General features: G+C 35.9%; 1 protein-coding gene across 3 annotated transcripts in view; it reads left to right on the top strand.

The window, feature by feature from the left end:
• Positions 1-14109, top strand: part of PTPN12 (protein tyrosine phosphatase non-receptor type 12) — a 90296-nt gene that overhangs the window by 36874 nt on the left and 39313 nt on the right. For 2 of the 3 annotated variants that reach the window (XM_032873278.1, XM_032873277.1), the window contains exons 2-3: positions 1972-2080; positions 13086-13162. In XM_032873278.1, coding sequence (XP_032729169.1) covers positions 1972-2080; positions 13086-13162 — 186 coding nt within the window. The remainder of the gene's footprint in view (positions 1-1971; positions 2081-13085; positions 13163-14109) is intronic. The other variant, XM_032873279.1, reaches the window with a different exon arrangement.

The raw sequence follows: 14109 nt of genomic DNA, 5'->3' as shown, positions 1-14109 counted from the left end.
ATATGGATTAAGAAAATCATGAGTAATCTTTTCTATTTTCCTTTCATTTTTTTTAGCATTTAATTTTTTAAATCTTTTTTTTTTTTAAGTTTTTATTTAACTAATCTCTACACCCAACATGGGGCTCAAAGTCATGACCCTGCATTCCTTCAACTGAAACAGTGAGGTGCCCCTTTAGCATTTAATTTTTTGAATAGGCAAAATATTCATATTTTCTAATAGGTAGGGAATAACATATAGTTCTGTTTCTTTCCCATTCATTTCCTATAGCTATTCATTTCTGTTCTTCACTCATAATGACAACCTTGTTCAGTTTCCCAGAGATACTTTATGCATGTGTACAAGGAAGTGCAAATATATTTTTATTCTTAACACCAGTGGTAGTGTATTATATCCAGTATTGTGTGCCCTGCTTTTTACACTTAGTATTTATTTTGAGGCATTTCCATATCACTGTATATAAAGAGCTTCCTTGTTTTCAATTATATGATATTTAATGTATGAATGAGACAAATCTATTTAGCAAGTCCTCTATTAATAGACTTTTATTTGCAGTCTTTTGCTGTTTTAACAATGCTGCAGTAAATAACTTTCTGCATAATATGTCATTTCACATGTGCCATTTAGAGGGTAAATTTTTAGAAATACACTTGCTGGGTTAAGGGGTTATGTGTATTTGCAATTGTCAAATTACCCTCCTTAGGGCTTGTGTTAATGTTCTCTTCTACCAGCCTTGTATTGAAGTTTTGGTTTTCCCACACCCTCCCACATCCCATCTACTTTTAAATGCAGGTTTTTTGGTTTGTTTGTTTTTTTTTTTCCCTAACCTACTTTTGAGAACCTTACTACCATAGAAAATAGCATCATAAATGTGGGTAATTTAATTTCAGCATTGTGCCAAGGCTGAAATTTTTTTCTTACTGGGAAAAAAATGTGCATTTCTGTTTTAGGTCTCTTATTGTCATTATAAAATTTAGTAGTTTTTCAAAGAAAAAAAGTTTCACTATTCTCTGTAAAATTGTCTGCTTATAAGATTATTTCAAGTGCTATATATTGAAGTATATCATAACAATAGTAAGTTAAGAATCTTAAGTTCTGTGATTTTTAAAAGAAAGTTCTGTTGCTTAAACATCAGCATCACAAGTAGCAAAAGTAAAATGGTGAAAAAGTTAAATGTTACCAGACTTTTTGTTCATTTCATTTGTATTCAATAATTTGTTGAATAGTAAAACCAGAATGCCTTCAATATGTCTTTAAGCTTGGAAGAAAGTAGGCTCCTTTGAAATTAAATTTCAGCAATGTAGTTGAGTAGTGAATTTAAACAATTCACAATGCTGACTTTCACTGCTTCTGAAAGCAGGAAGTGTATTACTGACACGCAGAAATATTCCAGCCCAAAGAACATCCCTACTGCCATATGTGGTAAGAATTTGTCACTAACTCACAAACCACTTCTGTAATGCAGTGAATAAGCAGAATTGGTCTTTGTTGGACATTTCCAATTCAATATGAAAGAACTTTGTTTTGCAGTGTCTTATAAGTAATTATTAGCTTATGCCTTGGAAGGAGCCTGGCACATCATGGGTGCCCAAGGTTTATTGAGAGAAGGAATAAAGAAACTTGTACATAATCTTTTAGGCATGATTTACTTGATTTTAGGGACCCATAGTTAAACATAGAGGTTACTTGAGTAAGTTAAGGACCGAGTTAAATATTCTGCCTCAACTTATTAATGATTTCTTTAAATAAAATTGCTTACTTTTAGTGTCCCCTTTCAATGCTACTTGGAAAATTAATCTTGTGTTGTAGGGTTAAAAAAATTATCCTCAGGGTTAATTATTAAGGGATAGGGAGATACTGTGAGCTTAGAAAAACAGGAAAATGAGTTGTAAGGAATTTATATTTTATAAATCGTTAAAATTTTGAAAATATTGTTTTTATAAACTTGAATTTTTTTGTTTATATTTTAAGCGATTAAGAAGATTGTCTACCAAATATAGAACAGAAAAGATTTATCCCACAGCTACTGGAGAAAAAGAAGAAAATGTTAAAAAGAACAGATATAAGGACATACTGCCATGTAAGTTTGAAATGCCCTTATAGGACGATTGAAAATGTTCATTAGTAGCTTGTAACCTAAACTAGTTTTATTCTTCCTAATGAGTTTGACTGTGAAGGAGTTAGTAATTAACTTCTCTGTTTAAAGTACACTATAAGATTGCTTATAATTGTGCTTCATTTGAAAGTAGTTTTTGTTGTTTACTTTCTTCTTTAAGTGTCACGATTACTGATACTAAGTTACTTTTAAACAAAACAAAAAAAAAATCCAAGTAGGAATGTCTTCTGTGCACTTCCTGTTCAAAGAAGGTATTTTGTTAAAATAAAATAAAATAGATAATTCAATAAATATAATGGAATAGATTTTATAAAATGCTAAAAGTATTCTTATTTGTTCACAAGTAGAACCTTAATTAATTATGCATGAAAAAAATGAACCATAAGGTGATTCGTGCCTGCTTACCTGCTTTCTCAGTAGTCTGAATATGTGTCTCTGAGAGTATACCTTAGACTGATACCATTATATTATAATAATATAATTATATTTTTAAAAAGCATGTTTTTTAGCAAAATATCTTTAACTCTAAAAGCATGCATACTTGGGGTGCCTGGGTGGCTCAGTCATTAAGCATCTGCCTTTGGCTCGGGTCACGAATCTAGGGTTCTGGGATCCAGCCCCGCATTGGGCCCTCTGCTCAGCGGGAAGCCTGCTTCTCCCTCTCCCACTCCCCCTGCTTGTGTTCCCTATCTCGCTGTGTCTCTCTGTCAAATAATAAATAAAATCTTTTTTTTTTTAAACAGCATGCATACTTAAGTGTGTTCCTGTTTTATATAAAAACTTTACATTGTACATGCTATCTCTTAAAGATGCTAATAGTCTTTTTCTTTTCCTTCTACTGTCTCGAAATAGCTACATTCCATGGTACCATTCCCTCAACTCTCATGTGTTGTTTTCCCCAGCCTTAAGTTGAGATATAATTGACAAATCTCATTAATTTTTAAAGGTTGTTCTCTCTAAAATGAATTTGATAAAGTTTCCATTGACTTTCTTTCTTCCAGATTTTGTAGTCTTTTTTCAGTGCTTACTCCTTTCTGTTACTGTTTTGATGCCAGTGCCATTGACGTGTCTGTTTCTGAAATTGTCTTCTTCCATGATACCCTTCTTTCAAATTGCCTCGTCCCTCTCTTTCTCACTGTCTTTTTTGCATAAATTTAATCCTTCATCTTTTTCTTGTTGTTCAGCTGTATTCTCGTCTGGAAACTGGGTGTCCAGTATTGGCAGGATTACTAAGTGGCAAGTGTACATAGTATACTGGTGAACAGTTTTGGCTCTGGACGTTCAAATCCTAGCTTTACCACCCGCTGTTTATTTAATTTTGAACTTATCTCTCTGTTCTTTTTTTTCCTTACCCATAAAATGGAGGTTGAAATAATAATACATGTGCATGTTAAAAAGCTTGGAATTATACCTAGCACCTAGTATCTACACATTCAGCTTTTGGAAAACACACTCCACTTTCTTACTAGTCCCACTCAGAATGGTGGGTGGTCTGGGTTTCTGGACAGTTTTGTTAAGCAGCATAATCTCAACATACTCTTAATGTACTCTGGAATTAATGCTCATAGTCTTAAAGAGACAGTTTCTCTACTTCTTTTTCTGTCATCTGGGGAGATGAATCTTAAACAGCTCCAGCTTTCTATTTTCATATGTTGTGTTTTATTCATTCATTTTACAGAAAGGTTTTAGCATTATACTATATGCTGGAGATGCAGCAGAGAACAAACTGTCAAAAATTGTGGAATTTATATTCTAGTCAAGGGTTAATGGGCAATAAATACAAATAACCTCTATGGTGTCTCAGATGGTGGTTAGTGGTATTGAGGATAATACAATGGGGATGAGGCACATAGAGAAAGCTGAGACTAGAAGAGGGAAGCTTGACAATTTTAAATAGTGACAGAGGGAGAAGTTCAGTGGTGTGCTATAAAATTGGCCCTCTAATAAATAAAAACCTTAATTTGTATTGTTTGTCAGTTTCTGTAGTAAATGGATTATTTGCCATAATCATCACAACAAAACTTTATGGTAAGTACTAGTATATGCCACTTTGCAGATGGGCAACTGAGAGAGAAATTAAATAGCTTGTCACGCAGCTAATAGAATAGATGAAAATTTAAACTCCGGTAATTCCTGTCTAGAGCACTCGTTCTCAACTAGGGTGATTTTGCCCCTAGAAGAGACAGTTAGCAGTATCTAGAGACATTTTGGTTGTCACAGGTGGGATATGGAGTGGCAGGCTGCTACAGGCATCTAGTGGGTAGAGGCTAAGGATGCTGCTGCAGCCTGTAATACAGAGGCTACAGTCACATGAATGAGGGTAATTAATTGGGACTCCTCATTACTGGCAAACATGGTGAGAGGAAGCTTCATGTAGTTACTTAACTCTCATTACCGTAACTACCAAATATTCCCATTTACCAGAAGATCGAGTGAGATAAGAAACAGAGCATTGATAAACAGACATTCTCTTTTCTAGAAACATAGAAAAGAGATACAATTTTAATTGGAGGTTAGTATGTCTTTCTTCTGTATCTCTTCCTCCAACAAAGAATTACACAAGGCCAAAATGTCAGTAGTGCTGAGGTTGAGAAGCCTTGCCCTAGATCCTGAGTTCTTCATCATTTTGCTATAGTCAGACTGGCAGTGTCTTTTTTCCTTTTAAGTTATTTAAGGTTTGATAAGTCAGTTTCCAATACATTTCTAGTCATTTTAATTTGGAAAATTATATTCAAAGCAATTAGACTTAGAGATGTATATTTGCTTTCTGTCATAAAAAGAATAAAAGTTGGGGTGCCTGGGTGGCTCACTTGTTAAGCATCTACTTCAGCTCAGGTCATAAAAGCAGGGTCCTGGGATCGAGCCCCATGTCAGACTCCCTGCTCAGTGGGAAGCCTACCTCTCTCCCACTACCCCTGCTTGTGTTCCTTCTCTCACTGTCTGTCTCTCTCTGTGTCAAATAAATAAATAAAATATATATATAAAAAAGTAAGTTATCAATTTCCTTTACATGTTTAGCATATCCAGTGCTTCCAGACAGTATTTTTTAAAACAGTTTTGAAGTATAATTTACATACCATAAAATTTACCCACTTTAAATATACCATTCAATAATTTTTAGTAAATTTATATAGAGTTGTGCAACCATTGACATGATGCGGTTTTAGAGCATTTCTGTCAGCCGTCAAATGATCATTTATGCCAGTTTGTAGTCCTTAGCCCCAGGCAACCATTAATGCTTTCTGTCTGTAGCTTTTCCTATTCTAGAAATTTCATGTAAATGTAAGTATACAATATGTAGTCTTTTATGTCTGGATTTTTCGTGAAGCATGTTTTTGCGATTCATCCATGTCGTAGTATCTATCAGTAGTTCATTCCTTTTTATTGTTAAGCAGTATTGCATTGTAAGGATATCACATTGTGTTTATCCATTCACTGGTTGATGAACATTACGAATAATGATACTATGAACATTTCCACACAAATCTTTATATAGACATATGGCTCTCTTTCTCTTGGATAGATACCCCAGAATGGAATTTCTGGATCTGTGGTAGCTTATGTTTAACTTTTTAAGAAACTGCTACACTGTTTTTGAAAGTAGCTGTGTCCATTTATTTTCCCACCACCAATATATGGGGGTTCCAGTTTCTCCATATTCCTTTTTACTCAGTCTTTTTTGAGTATAGTTATTCCAGTGGGTGTATATAGGTATCTCATTGTGGTTCTAAGGTCCATTTCCCTAATGAGTAACGATGTTGAGCATTTTTTCATGTTCTGTTAGCCACTTACATATCTTCTTCAGTGAAGTTTCTTCAAATTCTTTATAATTCCATTAGGGTTTTTTTTTTTTGTTTGTTTGTTTGTTTTTAATTCTGTTGAGTTGTGGGGCGCCCGGGTAGCTCAGTTAAGCGTCTGCCCCCAGCTCAGTTCATGATCCCAGGATCCTGGGATCTAGCCCCGCATCGGGCTCCCTGCTTGGCAGGGAGCCTGCTTCTGCCTCACCTCCCTGCTTGTGTTCTCTTTCTCGAATAAAGAAATAAAATCTTAAAAAAAAAAAAAAACCAACAAACTCCTGGGGCACCTGTGTGGCTCAGTGGATTAAAGCCTCTGCCTTCAGCTCAGGTCATGATCCCAGGGTCCTGGGATCAAGCTCCACATCAGGCTCTCTGCTCAGCGGGGAGCCTCCTTCCCACCCACCCCTCTGCCTGCCTCTCTGCCTATTTGTGATCTCTGTCTGTCAAATAAATAAATAAAAATCTTAAAAAAAAAAATCGACTGAGTTGTTAAAGTTCTTTAGCTATCCCAGATACAAGTCTTTCTTTACGTATATGGTTTGAAAATTTTTTCCTCCCAGTTTATGGCTTGTCTTTTCATTTTCTTAAGGTGTCTTTTAAAGTGTGCAAGCTTTTACAGTTTTTCAGTTTTATGGATCATGCTTTTGATACCCTCTCCGTGAACTCTGCCTAATTCAAGATCACAAAGATTTTCTCTGTTTTCTTATTTTTCTTCCAAAAGTATTGTAGCTTTAGCTTTTACATTTAGGTCTGTAATCCATTTTCAGTTAATTGTCTGAAATAATCTGTGTATGTTGGGTTGTTCTAATACCATTTGTTGAAAAGACTGTCCTTTCTCCACTGAATTGCTTTGGTACCCCTGTTAGAAATCATTGGGCCATAAGTACAAGGTTTTTTTTGTTTTTGTTTTTGTTTTCCTGGCCTCTTAATTTTACTACACTGTTGTATTCTTAAGCCAGTTTCATACTGTCTTCATTATGGTAGCTTTGTAGTAAGTTTTTTTTAAATAAAGATTTCATTTATTTATTTGGCAGACAGAGATCACAAGTAGGCAGAGAGGCAGGCAGAGAGAGAGAGAGGCAGAAGCAGACTCTCTGCTGAGCAGGGAGCCTGATGGGGGACTCAATCCCAGAACCCTGAGATCATAACCTGAGCCGAAGGCAGAGGCCTAACCCACTGAGCCACCCAGGCACCCCTGTAGTAAGTTTTAAAGGCAAGAAATGTTAAGTTCTCCAACTGTGTTATTTTTTAAAATTTATTTCGTTGTTGTTTTTTTTTTTAAGATTTTATTTATTTATTTGGCAGAGAGAGCGAGATCGCAAGTAGGCAGAGAGGCAGGCAGAGAGAGAGGGAAGCAGGCTACCTGCTGAGCAGAGAGCCTGACGCAGGGCTCAATCCCAGGACCCTGAGATCATGACTTGAACTGAAGGCCGAGGGTTAACCCACTGAGCCACCCAGGCACCCCATATTTGGTTGTTTTGGTTCATTTATGTTTACATATAAATTGTGGGATCAGCTTGTCAATTTATGCAAAAAACCCTAATGGTATTTTAATAAGGATTGCGTTTATTCTATGGATCAGCTTGGGGAGAAAAGCCATCTTAAACCATATTGATTCTTCAGTCTATGACATAAATTGTGTCTCTCCATTTATTTAAATATTTAATTTCTCTCAGCAGTGTTTTATGGTTTTCAGTGCACAAGTCTTATATCTGAATGAAAAAAATTTTTTAAGATTGTATTTATTTGTGTGAGAGAGAGTGCACAACTGGGGGAGAGGCAGAGGGAGAGGGAGAAGTAGGTTCCCCACTGAGCAGGGAACCCCATGTGGGGCTCCGTCCCAGGACCTGAGATAATGACCTGAGTCAAAGGCAGACACTTACTTAACCAAATGAGCCACCCAAGTGCCCCTGAATGAAATTATTTTACTCTAATTCTTTATTACTAGCACATAGAAATACAAGTTATATTTTTGTATTGATTTTTTAAAATCTAGTGACCTTCCTGAACTCATTTATTAGTTTAGTAGTTTTTTATGGATCCTTTAGGATTTTTTTTTTAACATACTGAGCCATTTTATCTCCAAATAATGACAGTTTTACTACTTCCTTTCCAATCTGAATGCCTCTTTTGCCTTGTTCTGCTAGTTAGACCCTCTCGTACAATGTTGAAATAGCCAAGAGCAGACTTTTTGCTTCTGCTCCATTAAAAGTAGTTTCATCATTGTTCAAAGATTATATAGGTTTTTCTAGAGCTATCTTAGAGACTTGATTTATTTTATAGTAGAAAACTGAGGCCAGTTCCAGAATTAAGAAATATCTAGATGCTCTTTTGTCAAGAATGATCTGTGCTTTGTTTGCTAAGAAGACTAAGGTCAAGCTGGCTAGCCTTTAGAAGTGATGAATCAGTGTAATATTGTACTATAATTTAATTATGAGGATTCTTGTTTTTCCCTGAGGCCTAGGATTTAATCAATAGGAAGTTTCAGTTTCTTTGGAGATGACAATATCTAAATATTTTCTTTTTGTTGCCATAGGTTGTTGATGTTTATTTGCGGGGGAAAAGTTGCTGCTTAGAGAGCCTCCTCTGTGGCCAATCTTGGTTTTATCTGTTTGGATTTGGATTCTTGGGAGATTTTACAGGCAGTCAGCAAAACCATGGAGAGGAATGATTGTTTTCATTTCTTTAATATTCTTTAAGTTATACACATGTTTATGCTTCATAGGAGCACCAATGAAAAACTGAAAATACATGTTATCATGTGTTATGTTATATAAACAACCTAACTGGTTTATAAAATTATCAGTATTATACTATGATTACTTAGTATAAAGCAGGGACTACAAAATTTGTGGTTTAGAGTTTAAAATCATCCATTTTTCTGCCCCATCTTGAACTTACTGAATCAAACTTCTTACAGAATATGGTACTCAGGGGGCACCTGGGCAGCTCAGTTGGTTGAGTGTCTGCCTTCAGCTCAGGTCATGATTCCAGGGTGCTGGGATCAAGACCCGCATCGGGCTGCCTGTTCCACAGAGAGCCTTCTCTCTCTCCCTCTGCCTGCTGCTCTGCTTACTTGTGCTCTCTTTCTCTCTCTCTGTCAAATAAATAAAATCTAAAAAAAAAAAAAAAATATGGTACTTAGAAATCTTGTATTTTAATTTGTTTTTATAGCCCTCCAGGTGTTATGATTAGAGACGGATGAAATAAGATTGGCAAAATGTTGAAATTATTTAATATTATACTGTATGTTAATTAACTGGAATTTGAATAAAAACTTAAAAATGTTGACATTATTAAAACAGGGCAATGATTATATGGGGATTTAATTTGTTATTTTTGTGTATGCATAAAATTTTCATCAATGAATTTTTTTTTTTAAGATTTTATTTATTGATTTGACAGAGAGATCACAAGCAGACAGAGAGGCAGGCAGAGAGAGAGAGAGAGAGAGAGAGAGAAGGAAACAGGCTCCCTGCCGAGCAGAGAGCCCGATGTGGGACTCGATCCCAGGACCCTGAGATCACGACCTGAGCCGAAGGCAGCGGCTTAACCCACTGAGCCACCCAGGCGCCCCATCAATGAATATTTTTAAAAAATTAACAGCATGGGGGCACCTGGGTGGCTCAGTGGGTTAAGCCGCTGCCTTCGGCTCAGGTCATGATCTCAGGGTCCTGGGATCCAGCCCCACGTAGGGCTCTCTGCTCATCAGGGAACCTGCTTCCCCCTCTCTTTCTGCCTGCCTCTCTTCCTACTTGTGATCTCTATCTCTGTCAAGTAAATAAATAAAATCTTAAAAAAAAAAAATTACCAGCATAGATGTAACAGCCTGATACCAGTATTGCCTATCATTTGGGAGCCACTGTTCTCATTTGGGTTCACAATCCCCAGAAACATTTACTGAGGATCCAGTGGTAAACCAACTTTTGTACTGGATCCTGTGTTTGAGATACTTTAACTGGAGACTAATATTCCACATGAATAAGGGTAGTTAATTGGGACTCCTTGTTACTGGTAAACAATGGTGAGAGGAAGCTTCGTGTAGTTACTTAACTGTCATTATCCTAACTACTAAATATTCCCATTTACCAGAAGATCAAATGAGATAAGAAACAGAGCATTGATAAACATACAAACATTCTCTTTTCTGGAAACAGGGAAAAGAGATACATGATTTTAATTGGAGGCTAATATGTCTGTATTCTGTATCTCTTCCTACAAATCCTCGAAGATTTCACCAAAAATTAATAAAATCAGCAGAACTGGGCCTTAGCACTAATGTATAAAACTTGAGTCATTGGAGCGCCTGGGTGGCTCAGTGGGTTAAAGCCTCTGCCTTCAGCTCAGGTCATGATCCCAGGATCCTGGGATCTAGCACCCCATCGGTCTCTCTTCTCAGCAGGGAGCCTGTTTCCTCCTCTCTCTCTGCCTGCTTCTCTGCCTACTTGTGATTTCTCTGTCAAATAAATAAATAAAATCTTTAAAAAAAAAAACTTGAGTCTGGGACGCCTGGGTGGCTCAGTTGGTTAAGCGGCTGCCTTCGGCTCAGGTCATGATCCCAGAGTCCTGGGATCGAGTCCCACATCGGGCTCCTTGCTCAGCAGGGAGCCTGCTTCTCGCTCTGCCTCTGCCTGCCACTCTGTCTGCCTGTGCTCACTCTCACGCTCTCTCTCTCTCTCTCTGACAAAAAAATAAATAAAATCTTTAAAAAAAAAAAAAACTTGAGTCATTGACAAATTAGTTATTCATTAGTTGACTTTTAAGGGTTTGCTAAAAAGTTTTATTCATGTCTGTTACTTTGTCTGTATTTGTCTTTTTCTACTCTAATTGCCTTTAATATTCTTCATCCCTGGATGAGACAGGACCATAATATGATAATGGCATCTTATATATTAAATGCTGTGGTTCTTTCTGATCTAGATACTTGTGAATATTAGGCAGTACTACTGCTTTAGGATTTCATAGGCTCAAAGTATCTCCCCCCAAATATTTATTACTATAAATGGAAAGTAGTAACTTTATAGTGGGAGACAACCAGGTAATACCATATTAACCAAGTATTCAGGATTAATATCACAAATAATATGAAATTGACATCATAAACCCCTTGGTGTGTCTTTTCACTGAGAAGGACACGTCATCATTCCCTGGTATTCTTGCTAAAAATTCATAAGCCTCATTCCAATCATTAAAAAAAAGAAAAAGCAACTTTTGTAGACTAGAACAAACTAAGGAGAAATAATAACTATATGTAATATGGGATCCTGGAAAGAGAAAAAAATTTTTAAGAACACAAACTGAAACAAAACTATTTGCATTACTTATGACTAAAGACTGATTTTTCTTTTTTCATATAAATTGGTAGAAAAACATAGACATAGGTAAAAATGTGTAAAGGGTATAAAGAAGTAGTATATGGTAAAAGAAACCTCAATAATCAGTAACTGTATGATAATGTGTGACCACTTGCATAGTTCAAGAAATACATGTCTAATTTTTTTTTTACTTCTTAGGATATCACCTATTAAAAAGTATAATACCCAGTCACTCTTACAAATGGCATTTGTATTGTGTAAGTTAGTATACAACTTTTAGAAGGCAAGTAGCATTTCTTCTGTTAGGAACTTAGGTTATACCACAGTGAAAGCAGATACATGTACCGCAGTGTTCAGTGTGTTAGGTTTTAATAGGAAGAAATGGGCCATCAGAAATGTAGCTGGTTAAATAAATAACAAAACACCCATACAGTGGATTTTATGTAACATGTGAATAAAATAGACCTGTATTATATTAGCTCTAGGAGGAGTTCCAGGATATAGGACTAACTAAAAAGTGAAATAACAGAGAATGGGATGATTGCATTTGCATAGTTTTCAAAGAATGTAGGTATATGCATAAAAATTACTTCTGGAAGGGAAAAAGAACCTTAATAATGTCTTTATTGGGAAAGAGATACCTGGACTTCAAGGACAGGGGAAGATTACTTTTCATTTTATTCCTTTCTTTAACGTGTGCCTAGGTGGCTCAGTTGGTTAGGTGTTTGACTTGATCTCAACTAAGGTCTTGGTCTCAGAGTTGTGAGTTCAAGCCCCACACTGGGCTCCATGCTGTGCATAGAGCCTGCTTAAACTAAAACAAAACAAACAAAAAAAAACACCTTTCTTTAAAATCTGATTTTTAAAAATCATATACATATTTTATTTGAAAAAATAAAATTGAAAATTTATAAAACTAATGAAATTTATATATGTATATTTTAAAGATTTTATTTATTTATTTGACAGGAAGAGAAATAGTGGGAGAGAGGACAAGCAGGGGGAGCAGCAGAGGGAGAGGGAAAATCAGGCCCCACCCTGAGCAAGGAACCTGATACAGGGCTTGATTCCAGGATCTTGGGATCACGACCCCACCTGAAGGCAGACGCCTAACCGTCTGAGCCACCCAGGCGCCCCTATATTTTTTTAACTTTTTGGTAAAGATTTTTTTTACCTTAATTTGGTATTACCTAATAATATATATTATTGCCAAGTGCAGTATTTAGCACTTTTTATGCATCATCTTACTTCGTTTGTCATAATTTACTCAATTTTTGTAATTTCTTGTGAAACATGAAAGCTGTATTTCCTACTAAGAATTTTGGCAAATGAGCTTGTGCATTAGTGGTTAGTGTCCACTACCTCGTATGTTTGTCAAAAAACTTGCAGCCCTGGGCTCTTGTCTAGCAAATCTGGGATGATGCCCAGGAATTTGTATTTTAAAAGAGTTCCTGAGATTATCCTGATTATAGCTTTAAAACACAGCTTTATGTCATCAGATTTTTGTTTTTATAGACTTATTTTCTATAAATATGATGTTAGAAATTGTTCTTCAAAGAAAATATTTTCAAGTTATATAGTTTATTAGAAACACATGTTTACCGGGGCGCCTGGGTGGCTCAGTGGGTTAAGCCTCTGCCTTCGGCTCGGGTCATGATCTCAGGGTCCTGGGATCGAGCCCCGCATCGGGCTCTCTGCTCAGCGGGGAGCCTGCTTCCTCCTCTCTCTCTGCCTGTCTCTCTGCCTACTTGTGATCTCTGTCAAATAAATAAATAAAATATTTAAAAAAAAAAGAAAAAAAAAACACATGTTTACCAATAGGATGTAGTTTATGAAATCCTTTTTTTTTTCTTACAGTTGATCACAGCCGAGTTAAGTTGACTTTAAAGACTCCTTCTCAAGATTCAGACTATATCAATGCAAATTTTATTAAGGTATGTATTAACTTCAAATGATGTTTCTCTGCCCTACTTAATGTCCTCCTACATACTAGTTTTATTAAAGTTTTTTAAATTGCCTAAATATTATACCAGTAGCAAAGACAAGACAGAAAGATCACAGCCCAGACTCTGTGTGGTTTCCTTCCTTTCTTCTAACCTTATTCATAAAGAAAGAGTTTTGCTTAGTTTCATGATAGTTGAGATTGCTTTCCATTTTTTCTGTTCTTTTCTTTTTTTTAACATTGAAGGCTTATAAACAGTTTACATTTGATAAATCATCTTCTCCATTGTCCCTTTGGTTTATATGCACAAATGTACATACATGGTTATTCCTTGTTTTTGAACTATATAGGTCTTTTTCAATTTTCTTGATGGTAATATTGCATTGAACCTTGTTATTCTTTTGAATAATTTCTTAGGATAAATTATCAGGGCTGGAATTACTGAGTAATACTGATTTAAAATTATAGAATATAAATTTAGATTAAAACTTTTTGAAAATTGTCACTGTGTTCGAGTGATAAGCCAACTGAATACAAGATTAAATACAGCATTTATGTAGATAACCATTTTTGGATACTCTTATATCGAAAGCAGTCAAGTTCTTGCATAGTAGTTACCAATAGACAGATTGAAATTGCTACTTGATTAAATAAAAACTACTTTGTTCCATTAGTTATTCTGGGTTTTTGAATGACAGTATAATTTCAATGCTTTTATATATGGTATTTATAGATACTTTAAAAAAAACATTTTGTTGGGGGGGCGCCTGGGTGGCTCAGTGGGTTAAAGCCTCTGCTTTCGGCTCAGGTCCTGGGATTGAGCCCCACATGGGGCTCTCTGCTCGGTAGGGAGCCTGCTTCCTCCTCTCTCTCTGCCTGCCTCTCTGCCTACTCTCTGTGAAATAAATAAAATCTTTAAAAAAAATTTTTTTCTTGGGG

This window comes from Lontra canadensis, unplaced genomic scaffold (assembly GCF_010015895.1).
Source record: "Lontra canadensis isolate GAN:19392208 unplaced genomic scaffold, GSC_riverotter_1.0 scaffold48, whole genome shotgun sequence".
Lineage (NCBI taxonomy): Eukaryota > Metazoa > Chordata > Mammalia > Carnivora > Mustelidae > Lontra > Lontra canadensis.
The sequence above is the reverse complement of the archived record's forward strand: the minus strand, read 5'-3'. Positions and strand labels throughout refer to the sequence as shown.